Below are 18,376 nucleotides of genomic sequence, written 5' to 3'. Positions count from 1 at the left end.
ACTTCCTATGATTTCCCTTATAGAGTCTTATTAGGTCACAGGTGGCACAGAGATTTTAATTTGCCATTTGATGCTAGACCAGCTAAACATAGTGTGAGATGCTGAAAGATTTTCAAAATTGCCTCGTCTCATGAAACCAGCCCTACAACATAAGCATCACTGTCAATTTGACTGTATAATGCATGTGACAGAATATAGCTTGTTTTCTCTGCTATTTCATTTCATCAATCCATGAAGGTGCCAGTCAAAAGTGGTTTCATGTGATAAGGAAAATTAACAGACATTCTATATAAAAAATGTGCATGCTAAATACTATTTAGAGAAGCGTATCTGTTTTGGTTAGAAGTTTCACAGTGCATGGCTTTGCAAGGTCCACATTCAATAAAAAAACAACTCTTCATTTTTGAGGGAAAAGTGCAATAAAACAAATTTTACTTTTCAAAAGTTAATGAATCTGTTCCATCATTCAAAGTAAAATTTATTTTTAAGTGAGGTTTTTCTAATAATCTTTTAAGAGGTTATTATGGAGGATAGCCATCAATGAAGGTCCACAAAGTCTGCAGGAAAGGACAGATTGTGACATTTTGATGGTAAAATGGAATTTATATCTGTGTTGTTTACTATGTATTAACTGTGGAATTTTAAATCTCATTTGAAGAGTTATTATCCATTAAGCCCAGTGTAAAGAGATTATTTGAGAAAAAAAATCCTGTTGTTGCTATGAATATGTTACAGCAAGGAATTGCAAAAGTCTACTTTTCCTTTGTCTTTCCAAGTGATGAAAAAACAATTTCAAGAAAATATACAAATTTGCAACAGCACACCCAGCAGAGAAAAATAAAATTGATAAGACACCATGAATATTTATTTATATTAATGACCACAAAGGGTCACAGCAAAATAAATGTACCTTTTTTGACGAAAGTAATGTATATTCACCCATTTGATTTAATGTAAGCAAAGTGTTGGTGACAAGTTACCTAAGTCGTGCCATCTGTTGTCTTGAATATGATAATTATAATGCTCATGTGTCAGACAACATGAATCATATTTTTTGCCTATGGTGTGTTGATCATAATCAAATGGCCAGTTGTTATGAGTTCTGTGACATCGAGTAGGTCAACCCACATGCTCATTATGAGGCTACTTTACATACTACACATATACATACTATACCACACCCATTTATTAATATACAAGTACAATTCAAATGATGATAAGAACACGAATCATGACCAAAACTACTTTCATCCAAATTTCTAATTGCAAAAATTTTAGGATAATGCCACCCAAAAATTCTGACTTAAAGTAACCCTCTCCTCCTTTTATGTTAATTAGAGTAGTAAGGAAATCAGAATATGTCAAATTATACTATCATAAAATAGAGAAAATCCCTTACATCAATACAAAATCCCAACTACAAAATTCCTGTGTTTGTGTCTCACACTTAAGACAATGTAGTTGTTGATACCAATATTGTACACGCAGAGAGAAAAAAAAAAAAAAAAACAGAATGAAGAAGGGCAACCGAAAGGTGGTCTCTGTTATTACACTATGACTACAGAGGCAACAGTCTGTAACATTAATTCCAAAGGGACTGTATATATGATTTTAACAGAAAAATACAACCAGTTTTTTCCTGGGATCCCCAACAATTTTCTAGCACTAACCAACAACATGTCAGTTCTAAACTAAAAAAAGTCATGTAAATACAAATTTTAGAGACTTAAATTACCCCAGTAGCTTACCAAATCCAAAAACAGAAGTACAGCAAAAAATAACCTGCTCCAAATCCAAATCTGTATGATGATTCTAAAATAATGCAGTGCATGAATTTTTAAATATTTAACTGAAGCACAATGCTCTAAACACTAGGAAATCAAAATGCAGACCAAAAAATGAACCAAAAAATAAGAAAGATTAGTTTGACCATGACTGCAAAAAGATGTGAGCAGATGATTTGCCTTTTATTAAAGAAATAGAAATGCACTTAGGCCTCCAAGGAAGCTCATTACTATTAATCATTAATTAATAAATTTATATATTAATAAATCACAGAATATGTAGCCGTTTGTTGCTTGATTTCCTCCCAATAGTTCCTGTAAAATTCATCAAATTCTGTTCACAACCTTTTGCATAATGCTGGTAACAGAGAGACATACCATTAACAAATTAACAATTTATTAATTAATGGAACATACAATAAAGCAATAACACATTAATTTTTTTTTAGTTTATACACAATTAACAATTAATTCTGCATGTCCATTCTGGGAGTTCAAATAGTTTTATTGCAGCCAAGCCAGAACATTGTAGGTTCTACATTAGCTCAGTGTTATTAGCCAGGTAGAAGCACCAAAGTTCCCAGATGGACCAAACCAAAATGAAACCCTTAAAATGAAAACAACAGTAAACTGGGTTCCTAACAAGGATACAACTTTAAATCAGGCCCTAATTCCCTCAAGAGAAAAAAAACTGTACCTGTATGTTTTGAAAAGTTCAGAAGTTGTCAGTCTCTCAAAACATTGGTACAACTTTTTTGCAAAGGTAGTTCTGAATTTTTGAGAAAAGGCCTTAATACTTAAATTCATTACCAATACTCAACAGCAATTCTTCATTTTAGAAACTTATCAAAATGGACCTCAACTACCCTCTACCAGGGCTGCAGTTATTATGTGGAATTTTTCACTTCTTTCATAGTACAGAGAAGTACTATAATTATCTAGAGACATTATCTATGAATATGTAGTGAAAAATCAATCTGTGGCCCTGGTAGAGGGTAGACCTTAATCACTTATTGATAAAGAACTAGATTGTCTTGATCCCAAGTCTCTTGACTTTAGGCTAATTGGCAAGACATTGGCCAACTCAGATGTTCCCTCATAACTTGTCAGTCTGTGAACTAAGTTCAATAGCATATTGAGTAGCCAATTAAGTTTGATACTTAAGTTGTATGTGGCTAAGTTTTTATATATAATATAACCAATCAATTCCCTACATACCACTGCTGATACTGTATTTATCCACCCCAAGTATCAGATGGAATGTGCAAAGTGACTGGCTCATCCACTGACCACCATCTCAGTCCATTTGTAGTAAATTGTATACGAGATGCCAGCTAACAGCAAGCGACATTGTCGCTCATTAGAGTTGTTACAAATCATTTTTCAAGACTTGCAATAGATTAAATTTCTGCACTGGCACGAGGTCTAACAATTTCCTTGATGAAGGTCTGACAATTTCCTTGATTTTCTTGACAATTTCTTGTGATGAAGCTTAAAACAATGTTACAAAGTTGGAAAAAAAACTCCCTTTTTTTCTAAATAATCTTTTACCTTAGATTCACTGATTATTTAAGACAAAACATTTCTATATCAGTAAACTTTCACAGTCAGCCATCACGTACAGAAAATAGTGATCACTGAAGCAACAATCACTGGATGCAGCAGTTTTTATCCGTATTGGTTTTATGCAAATTGGGTCTGTTTTGCCTGGGGCTTTGGCCAAAACGTTCCTGTGAGGACTGTGTAGTTTGCCATGGTGTGCTTGAACCTGCAGCATAAACATTGCTGGAGTGTGTAGCATAAACATCACTGGGCAAATTGGGTCTGGCTGGTGCAGGTGGTGGTACATGTACTGGGCTGGTTGAAGAGAAGTTGGCTGAACTGTAGGGATTTGACAACTGGAGAGGGGAAAATTCACTGTCAGGCTGTGTGCATGTATACTCTATGAGATACTCTGGGTAGCTCTGGTCGTGGTCAAAGATAACAAAGATGGAAGGAGACATGGTATTATCCACACAGGAGTTGTACAAATCGCTTTCAAGTTTGGCAGGGTTTACACTTGGAGGTCTTTTCCATCCTTTCTGTCCCTGTACGTACATGCCCACCAATACTCTGGCCAAAAACATGTACTGCCTGTGTGAATTTCTATCGGTATAGTTGTTACTATACTTGGCTGTTTTTGCAAAGTAGCACCCCTCTCCATACATCACTGCATTTTTTCCACTGACGCGTGCATCAAAGTTCTGCTTGCAGATGGCTTTGATAACTTCAAAGGAATCCGATCCATGGAAAAGCTGCTTTTCATTCAAGTTGTCTCCCAGTTTGCTCAACAGAAACTTCTTTTTGCTGTAATGTGTTATAAAAGGATATATATATATTAGTATAATAAAAAAATCAAACAGTTTGGGTATCAAAATTTAAAAAAAAATTATAATCCTGTGAATGCAGCTAAGTTTTACAATGCACTGTTTTACTTGTACTGTAAATTCTAAAATACGGTAAGGTATGTCAGGTGAAAAGTCACTTTTTAATTCTTTACTGTACCTGCAGTATTTGTGCCACTGATAAGGATTCTGAACTTGGTACACCTTTTTGACTTCATAATGTTGATTGCCAATGCTGCCCATAAACATTTTCTCAGTTTCTTTATATTTGACTGATGATTCTTCAAGTGGAATCATTTCATAATCTGAGGCTGTATCAATGGGGAACCAGTGTGAAGGGGCTTCATCCAGGATGGTTGGAAGATGTCGAGATGGACTGGCCAAACTGCCAAAACATAAACGAAAAATCATGTAAAACAGCAATATCCTTTAATACTGTTAAAATGAAGATTCTCAAAAATTGATTAGGTGTCAATAAAAGCCCCTAAGTTAAGTATGCAATCAAGACAAAATGTGGTAATCTAGGATTTTTGTCATCACAAAAAATAGCTTAAAATTAGTAGTCGTCTTTTCAATATGCCAGTTAAACAGTTGTATTCTTAATCCATCTGGAGTTAACCAACCATTTGCTGCCAAAAAACAAAGGTCTGCGAACAACAGCCCTCATCTTTCCAGTTTCCCAGTTTTTTTGGTACATTTTGGACATGTTCAGAGAGTATATAAACTGTCCATGTTGGAATATATACTTTTTCTGACCATGAAGGAATTTCAATTCAATGACTGACTGATATGGTGCACCTCCATCCTAAAAAAGAAGTAAAATCATCTTGATGGTTTATAATGACAATTATCTTTTGTGGTTGTAATGTCATTTATTATTGTAGAAGTGAAAAGTATCATTTATTGAACTTAATTAAACACTTATTACTCAGTACATACCACTTGTTCATACATCATCCAATTTTCCACAAGATTTCCTCTTCTGTCTGTTTTGTAACCATTATCTTGCCAATACCACCTCCACTGAGTTGTCATATTACCGACAGTAGCCTCTTCTTTTTCAGCTTCTTTGACTTGAACATAGGAGGGGGTTGAAAGGCGCCGTACTGTCAGACCCAGAGTTGCTTTCATGGTATTGAAGTCAATGATGCGAATAACAACAGTGTTTCCACCAGAGTGAACTTTACACCCTGAAGTAATCTGCGGGCAAATATTGAAAAAAATATTATTGACAATCACTACTGTGGCAGGTTTACTACATATGCTTTAAATTTAGTCACTTATAATGCATCACAAGTAAAATGAAGACAAAAATAACTTAACTACAGTAATGATAGAAACTCTGAAAAATACATTTCAAATATAAATGATATCATAAAAAATATAATTTTTTACAACAAATTATAGGCCACCATAGACAACTAATTTACCTGTATGTCTTTGCACTCTGGTCTGCTGAAAGCCTGTTCTATCATCTGGTTGGTGCCATCTTTGTCCAAAGAAATCCAATTCCCATCCAGTAAAACCTGCCATAGATAGGGCAGTTGATAGTGGTGGCGCTTACAACTTTCAGTGCTGTAACACTCACCCCTCAAATAGGCCTCACAGATTTCTGTAATATCTGGGTCACTGTAGCAACTACTATCATCTTCCATTAATGGCTGTTTGACCTCTTCTTTTGCTGGAGGGTTTTCAACAACATGATGTGAACTGCGAAGTTCCTCAACGCTACCTGGAGCAACTTCTTCCATCACAGGTTCAATGTCACCGCTGTAGGAGCGTTTGTGTTCTGGTTGCTTCTGAACTTTTGTCTTTCCTTCTTCTGGCTCTGTGTAAAGGAACTTAAAGACATTCGGATTTTTCTGTAGATGATAAGCCCCAAGAATGTTCTTGCACTGTGGGGAATTCTTGTCATGATTGAAGCAAGCCTCAGGAGACTTCAAGCAGCTGTTTCTAACTAATCTAGAACAAATATGAAGTCTGCGACATGCATCTCCATACTTACAACCACCTTGATTGTAATCACGGCACACTCTTGGAGTTGACAGCTCTATTAATCTTAGGATCTCATGATCACTGAAATCATCAAGGCCATTTTGCAAGACAATTCTTTGGTTGTGTGGAGATTTTACATCATGAGAGTATCTACAGTTTTCTCCAAAATGGCAGCAACCCATAGAAAAGTTTCTGCACAGATGAAAATATTTGCATGGGTTTTCAGTACATTTTCCTTTAGGGATCAGATAGCCAATACACAACTTTGGCCCTGGATAATATACAGATACTGTACTGGCTGCTTCATCAAGATCAGTAAAAGTAATGAACTTCTTGGGGCGACTCTTGAACCAAAACAGTATTCCACTTGGGGTCCATTCTTCAGAAAATAAGCCTGTTTCATATATACTGAAGACACTTGTCACACCATCAAAATGCTTAAGAAGGGTATTGAATACCTCTACTTCATCTGGTTGTTTTGTAACCACTGTGCCACCTGCGTTTTTGGTGATGTTGTCCTTTTGAGCCACATTATTGGTCTTTCTGCCTTGCTCTACTTCCCTTTGCTTCTTCTTCAATTTTCCACGACTCTCTTCTTCTTTCACCTCATTTACACTAACTGTGTCTTGCTGCTTCCCCGTGCATTCATCATTTCCAGAGTCAAGTTTTTGAAAGTTTGCAAAAGTTGTGAATGTTTCATTGGAAGATGATGTTGATACTTTCGGCTTTTTATCTTTTCTGCCTTTCTTTCCTTGCTTCTGGGGTTTGGCTTCAGGAGGGTGTTCTTCTTCCAATATATCCTGCTGTTCTTGCTGCTTCTCTGTGCATTTATCTTTTCCAGCTTTCTTTCCTTGCTTCTGGGGTTTGGCTTTAGGAGGTTGTTCTTCTTCCAATATGTCCTGCTGATCAGCATTCTTGTTTGGCTTGCTTTTTTGGGCTTTCTTACCAGCTTTTGACCCATGCTGTGGTAGGATTGGTTGTGCTCTGCTGTCTGCTGATGCTGGTTCTTTTGGCTGTATATCCATTTTCTCACCCTTTTGCAATGATTGCTGTGATCTGGCTTTGGAAGATGTTTCATTTTCCAAAGTGTTAGGGTGGTCCTCAATATGTTCCATCTCTTCACGAGAAGCAGAGTGAACCAAACCATAGAGCTGATCTTGACCACAAAATCCCTCTTTTTCAAACATTTCACTATCATTCTTATTTCTTGGTGTGCCCCTCCTTTTTCTAGACTCTCCTCTTCCTTGTCCTCTTCCTCTGTGTTGGTTAGGGGCAGCCGCAGCACTACATAGCTGTTCCTCTGAAAAGAACTGTCCCTTTCCATACATCCTAGCTTCATTTCTTGGTAAGCCTCCTCTATATGGTGGACGTCCTCTTTGTGGTATCTGACCTCTTCCTCTACCTGTGCGTGCAAGAAAAGCATCTGCATTCAAAAGACTTAAATCTGCCAAATTATTAGAAATGTCAACTTGCGAGTGATACATCCCTAGTAAACCCCTTCTGGGTGCATTCATTCTTCTTGGTGGTCTTCCTCTGCCATGATGGAAATGAAAATCATCAGAAGCTTGGTCATAGAAAGGAAAATCTGTATGCTGAAACTGGTCTTGGACACCATGCCAGTCTGGCCAGTGTCTCAAATACTTTTCATTTACATCCTGCCCTTGGTCTGTGTATCTTCTCTGGTGTTGTGGTGGTCCCTTGTTCTGCCATTCAGGACCTCCACTGATTTCTTTATTGCAAGAGCATGGAGAGACTGGTTGCTCAGTACTTGGTTCTTCATCGTCTGATGATATCATTAATTCAGATCCACAATCTTCTACACAATCCTTTTCCCCAATCTTACTTTTCCCTCCTCTTCCTCTACCCCCTCTCCCTCTTCCTCTCCAATGCTGTCTGCCAGCCCTGCCTCTTCCTCTGGCCCTTCCTCGTTGATTCGAATTTTTTCTACTTTCATCACCATCCATAATGATTGCTTATTTCACATGAACTGAAAGAAAAAAAGAATATATGATCAAGAATCAAAATCATGAACAAATTTCATACCTTAACATCAAGGATGCAGATTAAAGGGAGATAAATAAGAGATATTTCACAATAAATACATTTCAAACAACTCATAGAAATGTAATAAATCCTATTTTGACCACCAGAACTGTGGACTCACTCTCACTCTCTCTCTGTTGCCTTTACTGGTACTTTTTTTTATTGCCATATGGCCACTGAAGTGGGTCAAGTAGAGTGGTTATCTAATGCAGACATGATACGGTATACATGATACTCAGGTTTGTTTAAAGCGCTCTTTGTTTGGTGTTGTGAGTTTTGTTTGTGGTGTTGGTGTTGTGAAGTTTGTTTTTGGTGTTGGTGTTGTGAGTTTTGTTTTTGGTGTTGGTGTTGTGAAGTTTGTTTTTGGTGTTGGTGTTGTGAGTTTTGGTGTTGGTGCTGTGACCCTTACACGCTTCCATAAAATATGTTTACTTTTTCAAACTTCTAAAAGTACTATACAAATACTTGTTTGAGGGGCAGAGTTCCTGTAAGCACTTGTCAGTGTCCAGACAGTGTGGACAGCAATCTTTCACAAGCATGTTAGAGTGCTTAGTAGACCTAGTTTTTTAACACTTCAATGAATGTGGTAGTCTGCCTGGGAGTACATTTTGATCTCCTCTTTAGTAAGTCAAGCATACAATGTAAATTATTTGCTTTTCTATTTATTCACTCAAAAAAGGTTGTCTGATCTATGATGATATCACAGTTGTTTTGGTTTAAATGCCACCAAAATTCACTGCTTGGCTTCAAAATTTTCCCCTCTCATTTGCAATTGAGGAGGAGGAGGGGGGGGGGGAGTTGAATCTTCTTCCTAGCATGTTTCTAGGTGCTTAGTATGCCATATTCTTAACAAATGGATTTTTATCATGCTATTACTTAATTTACTCCTCAAGACATCTGAAACAAAACAATTATGTGCTACGTAAAATGGAGAAAAATATGTTCCAAATAGCCTAATATGCACCAAATTGCACCTTGATTTAAAAAATTTCCAGGGGAGCATACCCTTGGACCCCATAGTTTTGCTGGGGCCTTAAATTGCCCTGAGATATCTATCGGGTTGAAAGACATAATACATGTACATATAAATGTTTTGGTAAGGATTCCACAATATTGCTGCTAAAACCCGCATTTTGATATCTACCGGGGTAGTCTGTTAACACTGATACTCACAAGATGGCATCTTTGTGTGAGAGAAGCACACAAGGTAACTTCATAAACAACAGTACATAACAATTCATCCTTTGTCTGGCAAGGGGAATAGTCGACCAATATTTTTTTGTATGTTATGGCCTTTGCTTTCAAGTTGATTTCTTTAGCAGAGTATTATAATCTATGCAGCTGTAATCAAGTGGAATCCGACCCAATCCCAGCCTTTTGTCAGCCGTTTTGTTAGACATGTGTACCAGTAATTCAAATATGTAAACACACAAGGAAAAGCATTTTTATTTGAATGACTACTTGGTAAATACAATCTGAAAAACATATTGCCTGTTTTCAATTTGAGGTGAAGGTACAGGTAGTATTTTGCACTGAAGTTTGATTTAAAGTTATCCTGAGTGCCATGCAGCTAGCTTATGTGGCCGAAGTTGAAAGTGAATAAAATCTTTTAAGTTCCCTTACCTCACAAAAATAATAGAACAAGGCAACAAAGCTGTGTAAATGTATACACATGAAGCACAAAATAATAATGGCTAGTGCACAAAATATGGCTTTTGTTCATTTTGATGCAGTGTAACATTCTCAGGCCTACCCAACTACCAGACTCGGCACCTAAGGATCCTGAATTAACCGGTATATCGGACCACACTACCCGTTTTCAAGGTGTGTGTCAGATCGCATTTCGGAGTATCAGCCAGAACACCGACAGGATGAGCCCTGGCATGCTCGGCTGTCACCTTGATTGGATAGTAAACGATTGTCGTAAAATCGCTATATGATTTTAAAACCGGGTGCATAAATTTGAAAGCCACTTAGATGAACCTTAGACTGCCACATTAATCTAATACAATGCAAAAAAAGCCCTATCAAAAGTGGTTAAAACATTCAAACCGAATGTCATAAAGTCCCCATATATCCCCATAGAGACAATAAAATAGAGTACTCTAAAGTAAGAGTACAGTTTAAGGTTGTTCAGCAAAGCGTGGATGAGCCCGCAGTCGTGCTACAAATTTTGTTCTGGGGTATGATACTCCGAAATGCGATCTGACACACACCTTGAAAATGGGTAGCGTGGTCCTATATACCGGTTAATTCAGGATCCTTAGGTGCCGAGTCTGGTAGTTGGGAAGGCCTGATTCTGCTCAACAGCATAATCTTCAACAATTTTTATTTATAAAATATAATTAATGTGGACATTCAACTGGCAAAGGGCTTCAGTTCCATGGGAGTCCCAAGTGACAAACTGAAAATTCCAACATGTGAAAAATGAAAAATTCACACATATATCTCTAAAAGATTACCAGGCTTGAGGCAAAACAGTAAAATTTGTACTTATAAGGTATGAAATATTAGCGTACACATTCTAAATTCCAAATGTGTGAATTTTACCATGAATGCCTCAAGAGAAAGACCATAAGATCCACTGATAGAATTAATAATATGAAGATTTAAAATTATTATTAACAAATCATTTTCCAATTCTATGGTCCATTACGCATTTCCCCTTTTCTCACTTAAAATAATTAATATAAAATTTTCTTCTGACAAATAATTACTAGTCATATAATTTTAATTAAAAGTAAAAATAAGCAATGTCTCATAAGGAAATTGATTGAGGTTTGACAGAATCTGTCACATGTACCCAAAGGGCAATTGTACATGTAATTGCTAATGGGGCTATTATGCCCAATATATAGAACAGACCAAGAGATCTTCCTAGGTAAAATGCCAATCCTAAAGGCTGATGCAAGGTCACCAGAAAGTAAATTTTGCAAAGTGTTTTACATAGCCAACAAGGATAATTTGGCCTCCCTTTCCAGTTTTATTATAAAATTATTTTTAAAAAATGAGGTAAGTGCTCTACTTGGTAATTACTATTATATTCCTTGTTTAAAGATATTAGTGTGTGGTCCCACTGTAGTGAACAGTGACTCTGCAGTCCACGGGAATAAAAAAGTGACACAATATTTATATCTGTATAACTAAGCTGTGTTATTTATTTATTCATTTTTCTAGTTATTGCTGTAATTGTAACCGTATGCGCCATGATTTGTGCTTATGATAAATTTATAAACATACACCAAGAAGTTATATCTCACTGCTTAGCTTGAACATTTCATTAATTCTTTTAACTAGTACGTGTGTTCATTATGTAAGGATATATTTGTTAAGTCACAAACTGGCAATGCAAATACCAATTACAAAATGATAATGCACCAATAGTTATTATTTTATATTATATAAGGTCATGATAATTTTTGTAGTAGTACAGAAATAAACTGAACTGAATGGTTAAAAACTCTCCCCTTCAAAACCTTATAATTTATAATATTTAATATTATAACTATCCACAGCCACAGTTTAACATGTATGAGGATAAACTAAGGAAAGAAAAACCTGACCTACATGTTATTATACCCTGCTGCAGAATAGGTAGAAAAACTACTTACATGTACATGCACTGGTACTGGTTATCAACAGATACATGTACATGCACTGGTTATCAACAGATAATAGTTTGGTGATTCATTGCAGCATAGGGTGTATTCCCCTGTCTGAGCAGACTGTGACTTCACAGGTGTCAGCTCTAAGATCGCATTCACAACGAGTTGAGCCAGGCTTTACAAATCCTGGGGACTAAATATGGCGGACGTACATGAAAGAAATCTTTTATTTGTCTCTCCTCCTCTCACACGCCTCCCCACACGTCGTCCCTGTGGGGGGACAGTCATTAAATCTCAGCTCCATTGGGACGACACATGGGGAGGAGTGTGAGAGGCGGAGAGACTATTAAAAGATTAGGCAGTTTTTCTTTCATGTACGTCCGCCATATTTAGTCCCCAGGATTTGTAAAGCCTGGCTCAACTCTTTGTGAATGCGATCTAAGGGCGCATTCCCATAGATTTTAGATCAATCTATCCCTGTGGGGATCGAGTCTCACTAGATTACTGTCAGATAATCCAGCTTAAATGTCCGTCCCGCCTACTACAAGCTGTAAGGGGATAATTAACTTTCGTGCCCGCTCGGCTGACAGCTTTTTAGCGTGAACCCCTAGGGAGTTAGGTCGATCTAGTTGGATCGATCTAATCTCTGGGAATGGGGTCTAATACCCTATAGCTAGATAGTTACTTGTGGTAACAAGAGATAACAAATAAGATAACAATCTAGAGCATTCTTTCTGAGTTCAACTGTACTGTATATAGCAATATGAGTTTTCCTTGAAATGTGTTATCAATGTTGCATATATGCTAAAAAAAATATCTGCCAGTGTTGGAGATACAAGGGATGGAAATTTTCCAAAGTTCAGTTCATGGTGAAAAGTATCTCAAAGGTCTATTTCAAGGTCACAGATAGATTGCCAGTATATAACTTCCTATTCAAGTCCAATAGTAACAATGGGCATGTCTCTGCCAGTTTTGGAGATATAAGGGACAGAAAATTCAGTTTATGGTAAAAAGTAGGTCAAAGGCCAGTTTCCCGGTCACAGTTAGACTGCCAGTATATGACTTCCTATTCAAGTTCAATAGTAACCATGGGCGTATCTCTGCCAGTTTTGGAGTTATTTCACATTTTATTTTCACCACTGAATATTGCACCGCTGTTCTTTATAATATGGCAAAACTCATAAACTGCATGGAAAAAAAAAGGGACACCAGCAGTGCAACAAACAAGAGGTCTAGCATTTACGATTCCAGAATAAGAGAGAGTTTTTAGTTTCGGCACCTAATGACTGCTTCTCCTGTGATAATGCACAGATTGACCCCAAACTGATGAAGATGAAAGATGAGGCTAAGTGTGGCACCTGCCCATAATATTTTAGGTTAAAGGGATAATAACTCTTTGAATGAGGTCTATATTTCACAAGAAAAACATTGTGAATAACTCATAGAAATATTATGTATTCTGTTTTACAACAAAAACAGCAGTTATAGCTATTATTCTGATATCTAAGCTTGTCTTCAGACCACGTGACCTCCATTGATGGCTATACTCTGTTATAATCTCTTAAGAGATTTTAACAAAAAAACAAACTTTTTAGAAAAAAACCAGGGACTAACTTTAAATGTAAAAATGGATTCATTAACCAATGGTAACTATGGGAAAATTGTTGTTTACTCCAGGAAAATTCATTTTTTGGCCAAAACGAAGAGTTAATATCCCTTTAACTCTGTGTATAGTTTCTGAAAATCGGCTCAAATAACTTTTTTTTTTTTTGAAAAATATCCCATTTTTAGAAAATTTTGGGCTGTTTGACCTTGAAATAAAGATCAAAGTTCAAATGCAAGGGCATATTTGAAATCTCCATATATGACTTTCTGTCAGACATCTGTGCTAACTTTTCCCATAATTCCATCAGTTTGGGAGATATTAAGCATTACATTTTGCAAATTTTGGGCAAGGGTGTAATGCGATGAAGGCCACATCTACTGTACAGTAGACCAATGCACCGACAGAGTCCAAAATTTATGTGTAACGAGACAGGGATTAGGTTGGACCAAGTTTTTGCACTAATAGCGCATAAATTTACAAAAAAGTGCAAGAGGTTTATTGCATAAGCACTCAAAATAGCGCATCCTGATCAAGGCCATACTCCAATACAATACCATTATTCCAATCAAATTGTATTAGGCAAATATTTCAGATAGTTGAATAACAGATCCTGTGGATTCACTACATAGATTTAGGGTAAACTCAAGTTTGACAGAGTAAATAAAAAACAGTCCTCAATTTTTCAAATACATGTAGTATATAAATACCATGTGCTCTTATTCTATAACGCCAAGATCGACTACAGACTAAGATTGGCTACATCGACGTATACCAGTAACCTGGTGAGACCCCCCAAACAGATCAAGTGCTTTGTGGAACACCATGGCCATGACAGTATGGGGTCATGTCGATACTCCCCTGCACCTTTACTCCCCCGCACCCTTACTCCCCCGCACAGATAATACCCCTTAGTAATTTTTTGTATTATGTACATCAATACGACCCCACACCAATAGATCCCAGCACCAGTACCTCCCCGCACCGATATGGGGGAGGATTGGTGTGGGGACATATAGGCATGTAACCAACAGTATCTGACCTCTTGAATTGTGTCAAGTAATACCCTGCTCACACTACAGCCATTTATCTGTATAAATAGCGAATCCTATTCTAATAATTGCAGTAGTCTGAATGCATGAGGAATTTTTGTTAGCCGACATCTGTTAAGATCTTTTAACGCATGTGCGCAGAAAAGTGAGGGTATCTATGAACACTACAGTAGTTTATTACTTAACAATTGCACCAAACGTATTTGGAGGTTATCGCTCAGTACAACATGGGGAAACATAAACTTCTTTTGCCGTCATATACCTGTACATTCAAAGAATGCTTGAATGTCTTTTGAGTTGCACTTGCTGTCACAAATAAAAACAGAGGGCAAAAGCTAAGTACAATTAGAGCCGTAAATGGTGCCATATTTTTGTTTTGTATTTTTAGTTTTCCTGTGCTGCACATGTGTGAGTGTTCAAAACAGGAAGCTAAACCTTGATTTTTTAAAAATGGGATTCAGTTTCGATTCGCGTGTGTGAACAAGCAAGCAAATTTGATTTTGACCAGAAATTAGAATTTGAAAAATCCAGAATTCTCAGATGGCACTGTGAACGGGATTTAACGGGGTGCGCATATATCAGCGTAATATTATTTTTTAAACGTGAATACCAATGTTATAAAATAGTTGTACCATGCAGCCTGACAATGGAAAGCATGAAATATCATGCGCTAACAATTTTGTACACGTTCTTTCATATCTACAACATCATGTTATATATTATATATGTGCTAGCCAGCTTTTATGACTGTCATTCTTTGCTAGTGGTTACAAAATGTTGAATTTGGCCAAAAATTTCAAACGTTCTCTGGGAAGCTGTAATTTTGCATTGCGATAGCTACACCATCACAGTTTATCATTTCATAAACAGGGAAACAGCAGATGCCGTTTTTAGGGCACACAGGAGAGTTGAACAGCTATACCCACCAAATCCAAGATGCGTCACCCTGGGTAATATATTTTGCACAAACTAATGAAAGTCTAAATGGAATGTTTTTAGATTTAGTTTAAATCATAAGGGGGTGTTGTCTCAATGCTTTAAAACTGGTTTTGAAGAATTCAATCCACATTTCATAATTAATAAAAAAAAGGTGAATATATGGGAAATGGTAACGTTAGTGACACGGGAACAAAAACTTTTTATAATCATGTAAATAATAACAATATTTTTGTTATTATCCAAACACACTTCAATCATAAGGGGAACATCACTCTCACAGGCTTTTAAATTGGAATTGACAAAAACAGAGGAATAATACATATTTTGCTTACTGTAACTATGTTACATGGGACACGCACTGAATAAAGTTGATCTAAAGAATGTTCCAGATTGTAGTTTTTTTCAGAATTATTATTATTTTTTATTATTTTAACACAATAGAGTTCAGTTAATACAAAATTTAACAAAATGAAGTTCAGTGTAACACAAAATTCAGTATTATAACATTCTTTTTGACATCTGTGGACCACTGGTGATATCTGCTCTGTGCTCTACCAAGGCATCCACTCTTGGGATTCTGAAAAAAATAATACAAGGAATCTGTTTACTCTGATAACGAACAATGGGTAACCTAAGCTGGGGTAGTGCTAACACTCGCCAATTTAGCCAAATGCTAAAACTCACTTAAATTGGCTAAAGAAAAAGGGCTCGATTTGACATGTTTTAGCCAAAACATAACCATTTTGATAACAAATTGACAAAAATGTGGTGATTTGGCGAAGTGAAAAAAATTGCTAGCACTACCTCAGCTAAGATTACAAATAGCTTATTGCTTATTCAAACAAAGTTGCAAATACTAATTACTGGGACACATTTTCTTCACCCATTTTTGGTGCTTCATTGTGTCTCTGTATGTTACATAACGATAGTGTTGCGAGAAATCCATTATTGCCGTGAATACAGTGTAGCATCTTAATTTAAGGTAAAGCTAAAAAATGTCATTCAATTTCGATGATTGAGTTTTTGAGAACAAGAGAACATGAATATGGTGTCACCGCATTACCACGTGACACATACGAAGTTAAGACGAAGTCACCCTACTAATCGAATGGTAAGAATCAATCAGTACACATATGGACTTATGTTGAAACTACTGAAGAAAAATGAAACGAAATTCAGTATTTCTCACCTTCATACAAAGAAGATCCCTATATACAGTAAACAGTCCCGTAGTTGTTAAATCGAGGGAATTACATGTGCCCCTGCATCTGACCTCGACAGCTTCACTGCATTACATATTATCAGAATGGGACACGTACCACTTTGAGCTGGCTTTTCAGTGTGCAAAAGAAGCCATTCGTGTGTGAGACGTCATCAGTTAGTGAGTAAGGAAGAAGATCGCTATCGATGTAAAATTTTCACGCGGCATTTTAAAATCATCTGCTATAATTAATCTCTGAAGTTTCAGCGTAACGAACGTTACAAGGGACACGGTGAAGAAAAATTGACCCTGTTGAGCAAGAAATGTGAAATTCTTAAGAAAACTGATATTAGCATGGACTTCATGACACAAACTAACTAACAGACTACTTTGGATGCATTGAAGAGTTTTAATATGGAAAGATAAGATTAGACGTTTGTTACAGTAATTTTGTGATCATTTTTCAGTGACTTCAAATGAATTTTAATTTCACGCTCGGCTGTCACCTTGATTGGATAGTAAACGATTGTCATAAAATTGCTAAATGATATTAAAACCGGGTGCATAATCTTGATAACCCTCTAGGACAACCTTGGACTGCCACATTATTCCAATACAATGCAAAAATAAACTATAACAAGTGGTTAAAGCTTTCAAGCCGAATGTCGTAAAGTCCCCATATACCTCCATAGAGACAATAAAATAGAGTAAGCTTGTGAAACAAGATTCCACAAATGTAAACATAATAATCGAAATAAAATACTGCCGGGCATCGGAGTGGCCTAAAACTTGGCACGCTTACCGCAAATGCCACAGGCTACATCATCCCGTCGCTCGTTTGTAAATTCCGTGCATGGCATACGCACAATCAAACTGTAAATACAAATTCCCACCTTGACGTTTAAGTCGGTCCTCTCTTCCATCCAGTTTTTGAAGTGACGTAACTGCAGAGGTCGCATTGTCCAATGACATGGCTTCTTTTTTGTAAGCCCGGTGGAATTTGAAGCAGACAATCGTTTACTATCCAATCAAGGTGACAGCCAAGCGTGTTTAATTTAAATAATCTTTTGCACATTCTGTTGATTATATCTTCTTGCAGTACTGTAGGTGTATTTCCTGCTTCAATAATACATTCAAATCCTGAACAAACTGTTCCTGAAAAGAGGTAGGGTCGGAATTCCACAAAAATTGACGCCATTTTGACGGCATTTTCGATATATATTTTCTGCTCTTTCTATTTTTTTACTTTTAAAACAGCATCCTCTTTGCTCATGCAGCTTCTTTGATTTGTTATTGAGACATACACAACGATGTCATGAGAATTTGGTTGACCATATAAATTTAAATTACATTCTTGTTATGCCCCCCTCCCCTGCAGTGCACCACTAGCAAAGAATGACTGATAGACTTCTGAGAAAACGAAAGTAAATCATTTCAACAAAACACGCTTCTAGACTAATAATACTCAACTCTAATTGTTTAACTGCATTTTTAGCATGTTTCCTTACTCACTGTATGTATTTGCAATTCTTTTTATATGGAATATTACCTCCAATTTGCATATTTTCCACACCTTTCAACGTATGCAATCTTTCTGACGTTGAATAAAAACACCCTTTTCGACCAATGAGATTACAGCAAATTTTCACCCCTGCGATTACCCCACTTCACGCTTGAAGTTTCTTAGAAAACATCGAAAATATAATTAGTAAATTGCAAGACTTCTTTCTTTGGTCAACATCATAAAATGAGAGCATTGCTCAAAGTCGC

The 18,376-nt window shown here is 36.6% G+C and overlaps 1 protein-coding gene across 5 annotated transcripts; it reads right to left on the bottom strand.

The window, feature by feature from the left end:
- Positions 1-1,168: 1,168 nt before the first annotated feature.
- LOC106155067 (uncharacterized) lies at positions 1,169-18,245 on the bottom strand. Of its 5 annotated transcripts, none has more exons than XM_013529702.3 (6): positions 18,156-18,245; positions 5,599-8,150; positions 5,108-5,368; positions 4,792-4,973; positions 4,329-4,553; positions 1,169-4,130 (listed from the first exon to the last, which is right to left on the bottom strand). In XM_013529702.3, exons 2-6 carry the CDS (start codon positions 8,125-8,127, stop codon positions 3,434-3,436), a joined length of 3,894 nt encoding a protein of 1,297 aa, XP_013385156.2. In that variant the 5' UTR covers positions 8,128-8,150; positions 18,156-18,245; the 3' UTR covers positions 1,169-3,433. The 5 variants fall into 5 exon arrangements, with proteins under 5 accessions (XP_013385156.2, XP_086858443.1, XP_086858441.1 ...); XM_087002317.1 differs by having other exon boundaries at positions 18,077-18,211; XM_087002315.1 differs by having other exon boundaries at positions 18,119-18,211.
- Positions 18,246-18,376: the final 131 nt, after the last annotated feature.

This window comes from Lingula anatina, chromosome 1, assembly GCF_051362555.1.
Source record: "Lingula anatina isolate TDL-2025a chromosome 1, LinAna3.0, whole genome shotgun sequence".
NCBI lineage: Eukaryota > Metazoa > Brachiopoda > Lingulata > Lingulida > Lingulidae > Lingula > Lingula anatina.
Note: the sequence above shows the minus strand (reverse complement) of the source record. Positions and strands in the feature narration are given on the sequence as shown.